The 15,283-nt window shown below is 44.7% G+C and overlaps 1 protein-coding gene across 1 annotated transcript in view; it reads left to right on the top strand.

The window, feature by feature from the left end:
* LOC137533913 (alpha-2-macroglobulin-like protein 1) overlaps positions 1-11,225 on the top strand; it is a 65,135-nt gene extending 53,910 nt beyond the window's left edge. Inside the window, exons 16-19 of the mRNA XM_068255223.1 lie at positions 510-578; positions 7,134-7,236; positions 8,426-8,469; positions 10,957-11,225. Coding sequence (XP_068111324.1) covers positions 510-578; positions 7,134-7,236; positions 8,426-8,466 — 213 coding nt within the window. The 3' untranslated portion in view covers positions 8,467-8,469; positions 10,957-11,225. The remainder of the gene's footprint in view (positions 1-509; positions 579-7,133; positions 7,237-8,425; positions 8,470-10,956) is intronic.
* Positions 11,226-15,283: the final 4,058 nt, after the last annotated feature.

The following is a 15,283-nucleotide window of genomic DNA, read 5'->3' as shown; positions in this document are numbered from 1 at the left end:
TGAGGAGTCGGTGTTGGATGATTTTTGTGCCGACTTCACAGCCCTGCCAAAGTCACAGCGAGCTCAGACTAAACATTCTACAAATGTTCTACACTGAAAAGTGTGTAGCAATGAGATACAAATAATTCCGAGTTGATGCATGATTATGCAAATTCTATATGCAAATGTATGCAACTTGAAAATGGGCCGGTCTGATCTAGATTGGAATTTCATGCTAGATTGGAATTTGATTGGTCCATTTTCAAGATGCATAAATTTGCAAGCAACATTTGCATAATCCTGCATCAACACATAATTATGTGCATCTTGTTGACCATCCTTAGTAGGGAGTTCTGAAATGGGAACTATACCTTGTATGTCGTTTTCGCAGTTTTCCATGATAGAACCTATCATGGAAAACTGCATCAGATTTCCCCCTTGTATTTCCTCATTACATTTGCCTCCTAGTTATCACCACCACACACTCTGCGGCTTGATATGTCTTTAACACATCCGCTGTTTCTTTTCAGCTCTTGGAGATGGAGGAGGTGAAAAAAGTGGAGTCCAGCCCGTCTCAAGTCACCATCTACTTCAATGAGGTAATCCCACCCAGAATCCACTGGGGCTGACACGCTCATAGTCAAGCTAAACTAAATGTTCAAAAATAACAGAGTAGCCACTAGGGATGGTGGAAATGCCAATTTCCGATCCCGCCAAAATTCCAATTTCTGATTTTCTGTTTACACAGCTTCCATTTTTTTTGATTGTCTGTTTTTCCGATTTCCAAGGTGTATTTTATTTGTCATTTTTTTGGCATCAGAGAATGCAAAAGATTGACAGCAAAAATCTGTAAAAAAAACAAAAAACGGAAAATCAGTCTTATGATTGGTCCGCATTCTCTGATTGGTCCAGTGCTTCAAAGTTCTGTAATTGGGATACAATTACCGAGTTGCGGTAACTCTGATTTCCTTGGCATTCCAATTTCCATTTTCTGAGTTCCGATCGGACACGCGCAAATTTGAATTCTGCGGAATCCTAATGAGCATCCCTAATAGCGAGGGGTATAACAATAGACCCTGAAAGGGATGCAGCCGCTGGGGGGCCCAGAAGCCACAGGGGGGCCTAGTGATTTCTAGTTACGCCCCTGCTGGTAGCCACTAGGATTAAAGGGGCAGTTTAGTGAAGATTATGCTTTTCCATTAACCACATATCAGTTATTTAATAACGAGAGCATACATTTCTTCATAGACCTTGTGTTAAAAAAAAGTAGATGATAACACTGATTTCCAAGAGAGCATAGCTGCGTCATTACTAGTGTTGGGCGAACAGTGTTCGCCACTGTTCGGGTTCTGCAGAACATCACCCTGTTCGGGTGATGTTCGAGTTCGGCCGAACACCTGACGGTGCTCGGCCAAACCGTTCGGCCATATGGCCGAACTAAGAGCGCATGGCCGAACGTTCCCCGAACGTTCGGCTAGCGCTGTGATTGGCCGAACGGGTCACGTGGTTCGGACCCGAACGCGCTCTGATTGGCCGAACTGTCACGTGGTTCGGGTAAATAAATACCCGAACCACGTCATATCTCCGCCATTTGTCTGTGGGTTTAGCTTTGGGTAGGCAGGCAGGGTAGTTCGCGCTCCAGCCACGCTAGCCAGGGTCCCCCCCAGTCATTGTGTGTCGCTGCTGGGAATAGTAGTACACCGCTCGCTCAGCATTCTGTTTACTGCCACTCTGTGTACCTCGCTCAGCCACACTATATAGCATTCTGTTTACTGCCACTCTGTGTCTGCTGGGAATAGTAGTACACCGCTTGCACAGCCACACTATATAGCATTCTGTTTACTGCCACTCTGTGTACCTCGCTCAGCCACACTATATAGCATTCTGTTTACTGCCACTCTGTGTCTGCTGGGAATAGTGGTACACCGCTCGCTCAGCCACACTATATAGCATTCTGTTCACTGTTCTGTGTCTGCTTGGAATAGTGGTACACCGCTCGTTCAGCCACACTATATAGCATTCTGTGTACTGTTCTGTGTCTGCTGGGAACAGTAGTACACCGCTCGTTCAGCCACACTATATAGCATTCTGTGTACTGTTCTGTGTCTGCTGGGAACAGTAGTACACCGCTCGCTCAGCCACACTATATAGCATTCTGTTCACTGTTCTGTGTCTGCTGGGAATAGTGGTACACCGCTCGCTCAGCCACACTATATAGCATTCTGTTCACTGTTCTGTGTCTGCTGGGAATAGTGGTACACCGCTCGCTCAGCCACACTATATAGCATTCTGTTTACTGTTCTGTGTCTGCTGGGAATAGTGGTACACCGCTCGCTCATCCACACTATATAGCATTCTGTTCACTGTTCTGTGTCTGCTGGGAATAGTGGTACACCGCTCGCTCAGCCACACTATATAGCATTCTGTTCACTGTTCTGTGTCTGCTGGGAATAGTGGTACACCGCTCGCTCAGCCACACTATATAGCATTCTGTTTACTGCCACTCTGTGTACCTCGCTCAGCCACACTATATAGCATTGCGTACTCTGCCAGTCAGTGTGTATATTGCTGGGATCAGTAATACTCCACTCACCGTCAACCACTATATGAGCTCAACATGAGTTCCCCAGAGACCTCCGCTGTGAGCAGCACTCCCAACAACAGCAACAGCCAACGCCCCACGCAAGCTATAACATCCACCCCAGCAGCCAGTGGTCAGCAGCAGCCCTCCCCGGAGGAGAACGTTGTGTCCATCAGTCCGTCGCCAGAGCGATTAATGAGGGCTGCCATTGAGGAGATGATGGGGCCTGATGTGGAGGAGGAGGTCTGGCTCAGGCCAGCATCCCAAGTTAATGTTGAGGACGATGAGGGGTCTGTGTCTGGGGATGTTGGGGTGGCAGAGGTGGTGGGTGGGTCAGACTCAGGAGAAGAGTTGTATGATGAGGATGATGATCGGGACCATCTGTATGTGCCTCAGAGTCCGACCCCGGAAAACATGTTGTATCGTGTGTTTAGGTACTAAAATCTGCGTTCCCTCCCAGTAGTGTTGGGCGAACAGTGTTTGCCACTGTTCGGGTTCTGCAGAACATCACCCTGTTTGGGGTGACTATATAGCAGACTATATAGCATTGTGTTTAATGCCACTCTGTGTACACGGCTCAGCCACACTATATAGCATTGTGTTTACTTCCACTCTGTGTCTGCTGGGAACAGTAGTACACCGCTCACCCGCCACTGTATAGCATTGTGCTCTGTGTCACTGCTGACAATAGTGGTACACCGCTCACCCACCACTGTATAGCATTTCTGTACTGCCACTGTACTGCTGCCAGTCAGCGTGTACTTTAAGGATAAGTGAAATGAGGAAGAAATCCGGTGAAAGAGGGAGGGGCAAGGGAAGAGGTGTTTCCCCTGACGGTTCACGTACAGGCCACAGGGGAGCACCCAAGAAAACCCACTCAATACTGCCCATGTTGTCCAGGACAACAACCCTCACAGATCCAAAAGAACAGGACCAGATAATTACTTGGATGACCTCTCAAGCGTCCAGCAGTGGGTTAAGCAGCACCAGCACATCACGCACGAGGTCCGAGTCCTCAGCCAGTTAAAGTCTGGGCTTTCTTTGAAGACTGCACTGAGGATGTTACCATGGCGATTTGCAAGGTGTGCAAGACCCGCCTGAGCAGGGGGAAAAGTATTAACAACCTCTCCACCACCAGCATGAGCCGCCACATTCTATCCAAACATCCCACTCTGTGGGCAAACGCGGCAGGACAGGGTACCACCAGCAACACTGCCTCCCTTGGGTTCACCAGACTCACCACCAGACCCGCCTCAGCAGCAGCAGTAGCCCAGCCATTGCGTGGTTCACAACATTCACAAACATCAGACGATGGTTCCCAGCCGCTACCACTTTGCGCGCTCTGCAGTGCCTGAGTTGCATGAGCACGTGGTCAGCTAAATAACCCGAAGCTTGAAGAATGCCGTTGCCTGCAAGGTTCACCTCACCACTGACACCTGGACGAGTGCGTTCGGCCAGGGTCGATACATCTCCCTTACCGCGCACTGGGTGAACCTTGTGGAGCCTGGCAGCGATTCCTCACCTGCTACGGCGCGGGTGTTGCCCACGCCGCAAACAGCTGGATAACAACAGCAGCACCTACCTCTCTGACTCCTTCTCCTCCAACGCATCTCAAAGCTGTACCTCATCCGGAAATGCTAACCCAGCACCAGCAGCAGTAGGATCGTGGAAGCAGTGCAGCACAGCTGTTGGCATGCGTCAGCAAGCGTTGCTGAAGCTGATCTGCCTTGGGGATAAGCAGCACACAGGGGAGGAAATTTGGAGGGGAATAAAGGAACAGACGGATTTGTGGCTGGCACCGCTGGACCTGAAACCGGGCATGAAGCTAGACACCTGGCACGAACTGGCAATGTACGCAATAGAGGTGCTGGCTTGCCCGGCAGCCAGCGTTATGTCGGAACGCTGTTTCAGTGCTGCCGGAGGCATCATCACAGATCGGCGTATCCGCCTCTCCACAGAAAATGCAGACCGTCTGACTCAAATTAAAATGAATCAATCCTGGATTGGAAACGACTACGCAACACTCCTGGACCCCAACCAAGTAACATGACCGATGAACATCTGGGATGGTTTAGCGTTTCCGGTCCCTGTTTATTGAACCTCTCATCTGTATTACATTTATGACTGCATGGCGGCAAAAAGCATTGCTGCTATATCCGCACGCTTTTTGTCCTCATGCAAGGCCTGGGTTGTTGTGTCTCACAAAGCGTGGCCTTCTCCTCCTGCGCCTCCTCCTGTTCCATCACGTGTGCTGCTGCTGCTGCTGGGTTACCGTTGCCGCGTGGTCCCTGTTTATTGAACCTCTTATCTTTATTACATTTATGACTACATGGCGGTACAAAGCATGCTATCCGCACGCTTTTTGTCCTCATGCAAGGCCTGGGTTGTTGTGTCTCACAAAGCGTGGCCTTCTCCTCCTGCGCCTCCTCCTGTTCCATCACGTGTGCTGCTGCTGCTGCTGCTGCTGCTGGGTTACCGTTGCCGCGTGGTCCCTGTTTATTGAACCTCTTATCTTTATTACATTTATGACTACATGGCGGTACAAAGCATGCTATCCGCACGCTTTTTGTCCTCATGCAAGGCCTGGGTTGTTGTGTCTCACAAAGCGTGGCCTTCTCCTCCTGCGCCTCCTCCTGTTCCATCACGTGTGCTGCTGCTGCTGCTGGGTTACCGTTGCCGCGTGGTCACTGTTTATTGAACCTCTTATCTTTATTACATTTATGACTACATGGCGGTACAAAGCATGCTATCCGCACGCTTTTTGTCCTCATGCAAGGCCTGGGTTGTTGTGTCTCACAAAGCGTGGCCTTCTCCTCCTGCGCCTCCTCCTGTTCCATCACGTGTGCTGCTGCTGCTGCTGCTGCTGGGTTAGCGTTGCCGCGTGGTCCCTGTTTATTGAACCTCTTATCTTTATTACATTTATGACTACATGGCGGTACAAAGCATGCTATCCGCACGCTTTTTGTCCTCATGCAAGGCCTGGGTTGTTGTGTCTCACAAAGCGTGGCCTTCTCCTCCTGCGCCTCCTCCTGTTCCATCACGTGTGCTGCTGCTGGGTTAGCGTTGCCGCGTGGTCCCTGTTTATTGAACCACTTATCTTTATTACATTTATGACTGCATGGTGGTACAAAGCATGCTATCCGCACGCTTCTTGTCCTCATGCAAGGCCTGGGTTGTTGTGTCTCAAAGCGTGGCCTTCTCCTCCTGCGCCACCCTCCTCCTGTTCCATCACGTGTGCTGCTGCTGGGTTAGCATTACCGGTCCCTTTTCCTGGAACCTCTTATATGTATTACATTTATGACTGCATGCCGACAAAAAGCATGTTACCTGTGCAAAGAAAACAGACATTTCCCGCATTTAAAAGACAGTTTTCCCTTTGAAACTTTAAAATCGATTTTCTCAAAAACTATAAGCTCTTTTTGCTAAATTTTTTTTTCCTCTTGTACCCACTCCCAAGGTGCACATACCCTGTAAATTTGGGGTATGTAGCATATAAGGAGGCTTTACAAAGCACAAAAGTTCGGGTCCCCATTGACTTCCATTATGTTCGGAGTTCGGGTCGAACACCCGAACATCGCGGCCATGTTCGGCCTGTTCGGCCCGAACCCGAACATCTAGATGTTCGCCCAACACTAGTCATTACCATGCTCTATGCGACGGACTTCACTGATAGTAGCAGACACGCCAGCTGATTTATAAGGGCTGGCTCACACACTACAGAGAGCCGTGCTGTTTTCATATGTAACTAGCTAAGTAAATAGATAAAACAGGCTGGTAATTAGTTACTCACTTAGCAGCCTGTTTGTTTATTTACTTAGCTAGTTACATGTGAGAACAGCAAGGCTCTCTGTAGTGTGTGAGCCAGCCATTATAAATCAGCTGGAGTGTCTGCTACTATCAGTGAAGTCTGTCGCATACAGCATGGTAATGATGGCTGCTCAGCTCTCTTGGAAATCAGAATTAGTGTTATCATCTACTTTTTTAACACAAGGTCTATGGAGAAATGTATGCTCTCCATATTAAATAACTACAATGTATTTATTCTTAAAAACGCAATTGCTGCACAAAGCGATTTTGTGAGCATATTGTGTTTTTCCTATACCTTCCATTATAGCAAAAACACCCCAAAAATGCTACAGGCACCACAAAACGTGCTGATATTAACCTTCTCATAGAGATTCATTGCACAAGCATTTTGTCGGTGATTTTGAAAAATGCCTGCGCTTGAAAAAAAGGGCAAAAACGGCCCCTAGTGTGAACGCCCATGATTATTTACTCACATTTGAAGCTATATTTCTGCTTTAATTCTGAACATATTCCAGTCACAGTATTAGAGCCAGTGAAGATTGTTTCTATATGCTGGGCACAGTCCTCCATAGTAATGCCTACAGTGAAAACTGTTCTCTGTAAATGTCATTTTCTTCATATAAAACATGAAAACGTGAAAAAAAAAGCCTTTGTATTGCTATTTGCTAGTAATTACTGGAAAGATATGTGGCATTCAGAATTTTAGCTAACTTTGATAGTTGTCCTTTAATTAATTCATACAATGTACCTAATGCGGTTCTTTCAGATTGGCTCCAGTCCAATTAGCGGCTCCTTCCAGGTAGAGCAAAGTTCTAAAGTACTGGACGTACAGCCAGCTCAAGTCACAGTGATGGACTATTACCAGACCGGTAAGTGAATGGAATGTTTTCCCCACTAACTTTCACAGCAAACTGATTTAAACTTTAACCTTAATCACATATAGGATACCCGGCATCAGCCATTAACTACCTAACGACCACGTCACGCCAAGGGGAGTGAATGCGGCGGCAGCCCAAGGACCGCCTAACGCCAATTGGCATCAAGTCCTGGGGCGGGGTTTTGAAGGAGATTGTACGCGCTCCACTTCGTCATCAGTCTCCCAGCGGCAATCGTCACTAGGAGACTATTAGATGGCAAAACCGCCGTCTATTTACAATGTACAGCGCTGCGATCTACGGCAGCACTGTACTGGGAACAGCTGTGTGACACGGCTGTCCCCCTGGAAGACATAAGAGCGATCGGCTCTCATAGGCTAATGCCTATGACAGCCAATCGCTTTGATTGGCTGGCGGGGGGAGGGAGGTAAATAAAAAAAAGGGACAATGTATTTTAAAAAAAACCCAAATAAATAAATATAAAAAATAAACATTCCAGCAGCGATCACAGCCCACCAACAGAAAGTTCTGTTGGTGGGCAGGAAAGATGGGGGGAATCACTTGTGTGCTGAGTTGTACAGCCCTGGAGGGAGGCTTTAAAGCTGCAGTGGCATAAAATTGTAAAAAATAGCCTGGTCACTAAGGGTGTGTAAGCCTACGGTCCTCAAGTGGTTAATCCTCCCCCACTGATTTCACGTAGCTAAAATATTGTTTTACAATTGTTACGTCTGGCTATATAAACCTAAGTTAGCATATTTGTTAGATTCTGTTCACATTAGGTCCACTGTCAGACCACTCCCACAGGCAGCAGCAGACCAATGGGCAATTGTGTGTTCCTTTGACTTTTTTACATATGCCAATGTCAACACACCATAAACACATGGATGTCTTTTTGCAACCCAAATAACTAGCATGTCCTCCTTTGCTGTGGCTGGTTTTGCCCATTGCTTTTTGCACAGATCCAGCCCGCAATATTTCTTCAAGTGGATATGTTACCATCTATCCTAAAGAATGACATATATGTGATCCTTAGTACACCATCACACATATCCATGGAGGTGCGGCATATATTAATTATGTGGATGCTATTCCAGCATAGTGTGAACCGAGCCTTAGTCTCTATTATTATCATTGTTCATTGTCATGCTAAATTTTAAGGAACTCTCATTCTTATTTTATGCAGACCAACGCAAAGAGTTGAGTTACACTGCCCCCTGCAGTTAAAGGGTAAGTACTTTTCATGGTATTAAACTGCTGGTAAAACGGATCACTGTAATAGTTGACATACATCAATTGTACTAAACTTAAAGAGACACTGTAACATCAGAAAAATCCCCTGGGGGTACTCACCTCGGGAGGGGGAAGCCTCAGGGTCCCAGTGAGGCTTCCCATGCCATCCTCTGTCCCTCGGGGGTCTCGCTGCAGCCCTCCGAACAGCGGGCCGACAAATCCGTGAGCTTATTCAATATTTACCTTTCCAGGCTCCAGTGGGGGCGCTGTTGCGGCTTTTGGCTCCGAAGTAGACGGAAATACCCGATCTCAGTCGGGTCCGCTCTACTGCGCAGGCGCAAGTCTCCGGCGGTGATCGGGTATTTCCGCCTATTTCGGATCCGAGAGCCGCCACAGCGCCTGTGCAGATGTCGGGAAGGTAAATATTTACATTTCCGCTGTTCGGAGGGCTGCAGCGAGACCCCCGAGGGACAGAGGACCCTAAGGCTTCCCCCTCCCGAGTTAAGTACCCCCCAGGGGAACTTTTTGATGTTACAGGTTTTCTTTAAAGAGACTCTGAAGTCTCCAGAAAATGCAGTTTTAATTTTATTTTACAATCTTGTTAGGCATGGGTGCCCCCTCTGAAACACCGCGGCTGAAGTCCCAGTTAATCCCCCCCGAAATCCCCTGGGGAAGATTCGTGTATCGCTTCCGCATACAGGCAGAGCTTTGAGCAGTAGCTCTGCCTCTCCTCTGTCAATCTGCGCGAATCTCTGCCTCTCCCCACCCCTCTTAGTTTTCTTTCACTGGGAAAGGCGGCAATCGGCGCAGATTAACTGTACTGGAGGCAGAGCTACAGCCCAAAGCTCTGCCTCCCCAGGCAGCAAAATCCACAACCAGAATAGTCGTGGATTTTTGCTCTGTGGTTTTGAGGGGATTAATTGAGATTTCAGCCACGGGGATGCAGCATTTCAGAGGGGGAATTCATGCCTAACAACATTGCAACATAAAAACTGTGTTTTCTGGAGGCTTCAGAGTGTCTTTAACCACTTCAGCCCTCAGTCGTTTTCACTTTATACATCCAAGCAATGTTCACCTCCCATTCATTAGCCTATAACTTTATCACTACTTATCACAATGAACTGATCTATATCTTGTTTTTTCCGCCACCAATTAGGCTTTCTTTGGGTGGTACATTTTGCTAAGAGCTACCTTACTGTAAATGCATTTTAACAGTAAGAATAAGAAAAAAACAGAAAAAAATCATTATTTCTCAGTTTTCGGCCATTATAGTTTTAAAATAATACATGCCTCCATAATTAAAACTCACGTATTGTATTTGCCCATTTTTCCCGGTTATTACACCATTTAAATTATGTCCCTATCACAATGTATGGCGACAATATTTTATTTGGAAATAAAAGTGCATTTTTTCTGTTTTGCATTCATCACTATTTACAAGCTTATAATAAAAAAAATAGAAATATTTAATCTTTGCATAGATATTAAGACACTTGGGTAAATTTTTTTTTATTATTAAACATTTTATTTGGGTATTTTTGGGAGGGTGGGATATAAATAGTATTTTTTTTTAATGTAAATATATATATATATATTTTTTTTTATGTAGATGTAGTTTTACTTTTTGGCCACAAGATGGCAACCTTAGGTTTGTTTACATGACGTCACTCTAACCATATCATGTACGCTTAGGGGAACGTAGGAGGCAGAAAAAGCAAGGCTTCCGAGAGAAGATTTCGCTTTTTCTGCGGGGGAGCGGAATCGGTGATCGGGCACCATGGCCTAATTCATTGATTCCTGGGCTAACGATCTGCAGCCAGGAGCACGCGTGCACACACGGGATCGGCCGCAGGAGCGCACATGGCCTCCTGGACGTAGCTCTACGTCCAGGAGGACAAAGTGGTTAAAGAGTCCCTGTAGTGAATATAGTAGACTGCAGTAAATTTTTCAGGAAACCCTTTTTTTATGGTAATTTTTCTGGTTTCCCCATCAGAAACAATTCCTATATCTATATATTGCTGTATATTGGTGTGGAGCTCCGCCCTCCCAGTGATGCTTAGCCTAGGCTGTTTAGCAATCCAGAATTCTCCTCCTAGAGCACTCTAGGAGGCAAGGCATTATTATCAATTACTCACCCCTTTGTAAATCAGGTTCAAAACTAAGCCTAAGGCCTGGAACCCACTAGCAGCACGTTTATAAGCGCTTGTGATTTAAAATGCTCTTGCTAATGTAATGCTCTGGGTGTGATCCCACTACAGAGATGTGGTTTTCTAGAAATCCCCTATAACATGTCATTAGCAAGAGCTTTACACATCACAAACACTTAGAAAAGAGCTGCTAGGGGGTTCCAGGCCCAGTATCCTCATGCCATTCCGTTTTGTATTACAGCCAAAAAAAAACGCTAGACAGGTTGAAGGATATATCCAGCGAATACTTACCTAACTTGTATTGTTGTTGTTGACATTACTGTTTTTGTTTTTGCAGGAACTGTAGCACGAGCAAGTTAAGAAATGTCCTCTTCTGTAAATGGGCACAATATTGTATTTATTTTATTTAAAAATATTATTTAACTTAATGCTTAATAAAATATCTCTCATGTGCTATGTGTAACCGTCTTCAAATATATTATTTGAAGTTTGTTTTCTTTCTAGTGGATTTGTCATGTAGTAAACAAAATCGTGAAACTATGTGCCAGCCACTTTTATTTTTGAAATGTATTGCTGATAAATTTGCTCTGAAAGATCAAGTGTTTTGTTGCATTTTCGACAAACAGAAATTTAAACAGAGTTGGGACCTGAGGATGTCACCAAACTATTCAGATGGCTTGGTATGATTGGTATGATTTTGTTTAACTAATCTTGATTGAGAATCTGTGAAAAGATTTTATTTATTTAATATGTTAACTATTGAAATCCAAATATTTTTTTTTTCCAATTAAATTTGACAAGTTATAAAAGGCCTGTGTTTTTATGTTATTACTATTTTGTAATGGTGACAAACTGTCAAGAATGTTTTTTAATCATCTAGTACTTTTATGGAATTAAATGTATATATAAAACAAAATATATCATTTGTGGGATAATGTAGGTTTTTTGTCACTGCGCTACTCTGTAATAAATCAATATATATATATATATATATATATATATATATATATATATATATATATATATATATTTTTTAAGTCATTAGGTTTTTTTCGTTTTTTGTTCAGTGATCTAGTGTAAGGAAGGTATGTAATAAATTTATATGTGGAAGAAAAATTATTTATGGGATAATGTATGGTACTTGTAAACAACAAATCAAAGAAAAGGACACCGAGAGCCCAATATAGTTTTATAAGTCTTGACACCAGAATATAGGTAATCATAAAGAAGTAATACTCACAAATCAGGGTTACCAGAAAGGCAACCACAGCAATGGCAGGTGGAGAGATTAGACCTGAGTCTGACCCTACTCAGCTTAAGAAGTCAGGTGGGGAGATTAGACCTGAGTCTGACCCCACTAAGCTTAAAGGGAACCAGAGCTAAAGTAAAGAAAAGATTCTATACATACCTGGGGCTTCTTCCAGCCCCATACGCGCTGATCGATCTCACGCCGCCGTCAACCGCTGCCCGCATCTACGAGAACCGGCTCCCATCACTGATGTCATCGGAGCCGGGCTATGCTGGAGCAGTGCACCCTCTATGTATCTCTCCAGCGGCTGCTGCAGAGATACGCCAAGAGTGCACTTTAGACTAAGAGCACTACGCTAGACTGGCTCCGACTGATAGAAGAGCAGGGAGCCGGTTCTCGTAGATGCAGACAGCGGAGGACGGCGGCGTGGGATCGATCAGCGCGTATGGGGCTGGAGGAAGCCCCAGGTATGTATAGAATCTTTTCTTTACTTTAGCTCTGGTTCTCTTTAAGAAGTCACTCTCTGTAGTTCGAAAAGATGGGGAAACACCCCTCTACCAAAGGTGGACTAGAAAATATACTAAGATGTATAACAGAGGTGCCAATGTAGTATAGCTCTGCGACAGAGGCGCTTGGTTCTTCTACTGACCCTATATGGTATTACTCCGTTGTTATTGCGCGATGAAGCGGGATTAAACCCGCGAAACATATTGCACTTTTGGAGTATTGTGAATAAATTGTTGTTGTTTACTATAAACCAACAATTTTTGGTGTCTTCTTGGAGGAGGTAAGGCCACCACTACCTCCGCTTTTTAAACTGTTTTTAAACGTTTTTATACTACGTTGGTGCCTCTGTTATACATCCTTGTATAATGTAGGGTGCTTGCTGTATTACTGGGTAAATAAAACAGATCAACTGTATTAGAAAAATCTTGGAAATCGCCAAATTGAACACAAAATTCTCTGTCTATTTTTCATGTAACGTGTGTAATTTTTAAAATAAATTTTGATAAAAACAAATGAATTATGTGTTTGTTCATTTTTTCATTATTATTATTATACAGTAAAATTGCCCTGAATGGCAAGGTTGATAAAATATTTCCTTCTCTGAAAGTAAACTTACAGTTCTTAAAGAGAAGCTGAAGTGAGAAGGTATATGGAGGCTGCCATATGAAACCTGAGGTGACAGACATATGGAGACTGGTTTTGTTTTAAAGGAAATAAATATGGCAGTTTCCTGGCAGCTCTGATTAACTTTCTGGTCACTAATATCTGAATCACACACCGGAAAACAAGCAATAAGCTAATCTTATCAGAAACCTCTGATCTGCATGCTTGTTTAGGGTCTATGGTTAAAAGTGTGAGAAAACGCGGAAAAGCCACCGCGTGTGCTGACAGCAAGGCGGCTAATTCCGCGCCCAGCGCGGCGGTTTGCACACAGAGGCATGCGTCTGGTGCTGGGAGAGAACGCGGAAAGGCCGCTGCGTGTACTGATAGCAGGGCGGTTGGTTCCGCGTCCAGCGCGGCGGTTTGCACGCAGCAGCATGTGGCTGGTGTGGCTGGGTCTGTTAGTTCACACAGATTCAGGAATACGCGCGTGCGCGCTGAGAGGCAGAACTTTTATAATGGCCAAGGGGGGATCAGCTGACCAGACTGGTCAGCTGACCTCAGAGCTAGTGGCTATTGGTCTATCACTTAGGGGTGGCGCCAGAGAGCGCTACTCTATATATAGTTACTGCTGGACACTCACAAGTTGTCTGCCATTGCGAACACTACGTGGAAGCACTCAGACCTCAGTCAGATCCAACAGTGTGTTTGAACCAGGAGGACCTGGGAATTCCCACTGAGCCAGATTACTACTGTATTATCATTCTGTAATACTTCAGACTAGTTCCAGGGTGTAGAGACCACGGACCTCACACCCAAAATTAGGGAACTTGTGTTATCATTCTGTTATACATCAGACTAGTTCCAGGGTGTAGAGACCACGGACCTCACACCTAAGACTAGGCATTGTTTTCTGTTATGACCTATTGCTTTCCTGACTATCCCTCCGCTTGCTGATTCGGTACCACGCATATCTGATTATCTGTTGCCAACCCTGTCTGTCTTGGATACCGAACCAGCCTTCTGTCTTTGTACTTTATTTGTCCGTGTGTTGCCGACCCGGCTTGCCCGACCTCGAGAGCTATCTCTCCACTTTAGGAGATAGTCTCCAGATCAGTTAGTGACATCCACCTTCAGGTGTCACTCACTCTCTGGCCCTTCCTACTTCAGCCTGAGACTCCACCCCTTGGAAGATCTCAGGCTGCTGGAGGGTTCTCGTGCTTCTCTAAAGAGCAGTATTGTTCATACTGTCAAGGACCACCTGCTCATCAGGTGGATTACTCAAAGTAAATACAGTTGCACCAAACACTCACGTTATATACAGGTGTCCAGAGGTTAGTACTATATCTGTATTATTGGTGATTCTGCAGATCATCAATGATCGGGTATATATCTGTATTCTTGGTGATACTGCAGATCACCAATAATCAGATTCTCTCTGTGTGCTGACACCGATCGTTACAAAAAGTATTAAAGTGGACCCAAATTAAAAATACAAAATTTCAGAAATAAATTTCAGAAATAAAATCTATTTTCTAAATTATAATAATAAATAGCAGCCTTTTTTCAGCTGCATTATGACAAATATAAAATATTTTACATCTATTGGAGGAACCCCTCCCTTACTTTCATATTGCCGGGACAAAATCTGGCAAACTGGTGGAGTAGATGGTGTCCGGCAAAGGAGGAATTGCTAATGGCTGCCCCCAGTATAACCCTAGTTATGAAAAGAGAAGAGTGAAAAGCATGCACTGAAATGCTCATAGGCTTGAAGGAGTGTTTATTTATCTTTGTATGTGTCAGAGTGGTGCAACTAAATTTTTTTTGAATTAAAAAAAATGTTTGGTTTGGGTCCGCTTTAAGGTACCTATACTTCTAGCGATTTTGGAAGCCGATTGACCAAGAAATAGATCTCTCTCTGATCGAATCTGATTGGAGAGAGATTTGTTGGCTGGTGGTGCCTAAACCTAATACCCCCCCCCCCCCCTTCCCGACGCCTAACCCTAACCATTCCTCCTGCACAAGCACCCTTACAAACGTCAAATCTGTACATACAAACAATAAAATATTTGATAACATACAATTTGTACACACAAAAGAAACAATACTACAAAAACTATAACGTTGCAAGTTGCAAAATGATAACATATTTCAAAAACTTTAACATTTTTAAAGTCGAAATTATATTTATCGGGCACCCAAATTTCTGCTCTGCCAGCCGTATTAACGATATTTTGCATTAGCACCTATGGGGCACCCAAATCGTCCATTAGCCGCAGGCAGCCAAATTTCCTGCTACTGTAACCGA

This window comes from Hyperolius riggenbachi, chromosome 10 (genome assembly GCF_040937935.1).
Source record: "Hyperolius riggenbachi isolate aHypRig1 chromosome 10, aHypRig1.pri, whole genome shotgun sequence".
Lineage (NCBI taxonomy): Eukaryota > Metazoa > Chordata > Amphibia > Anura > Hyperoliidae > Hyperolius > Hyperolius riggenbachi.
Note: the sequence above shows the minus strand (reverse complement) of the source record. Positions and strands in the feature narration are given on the sequence as shown.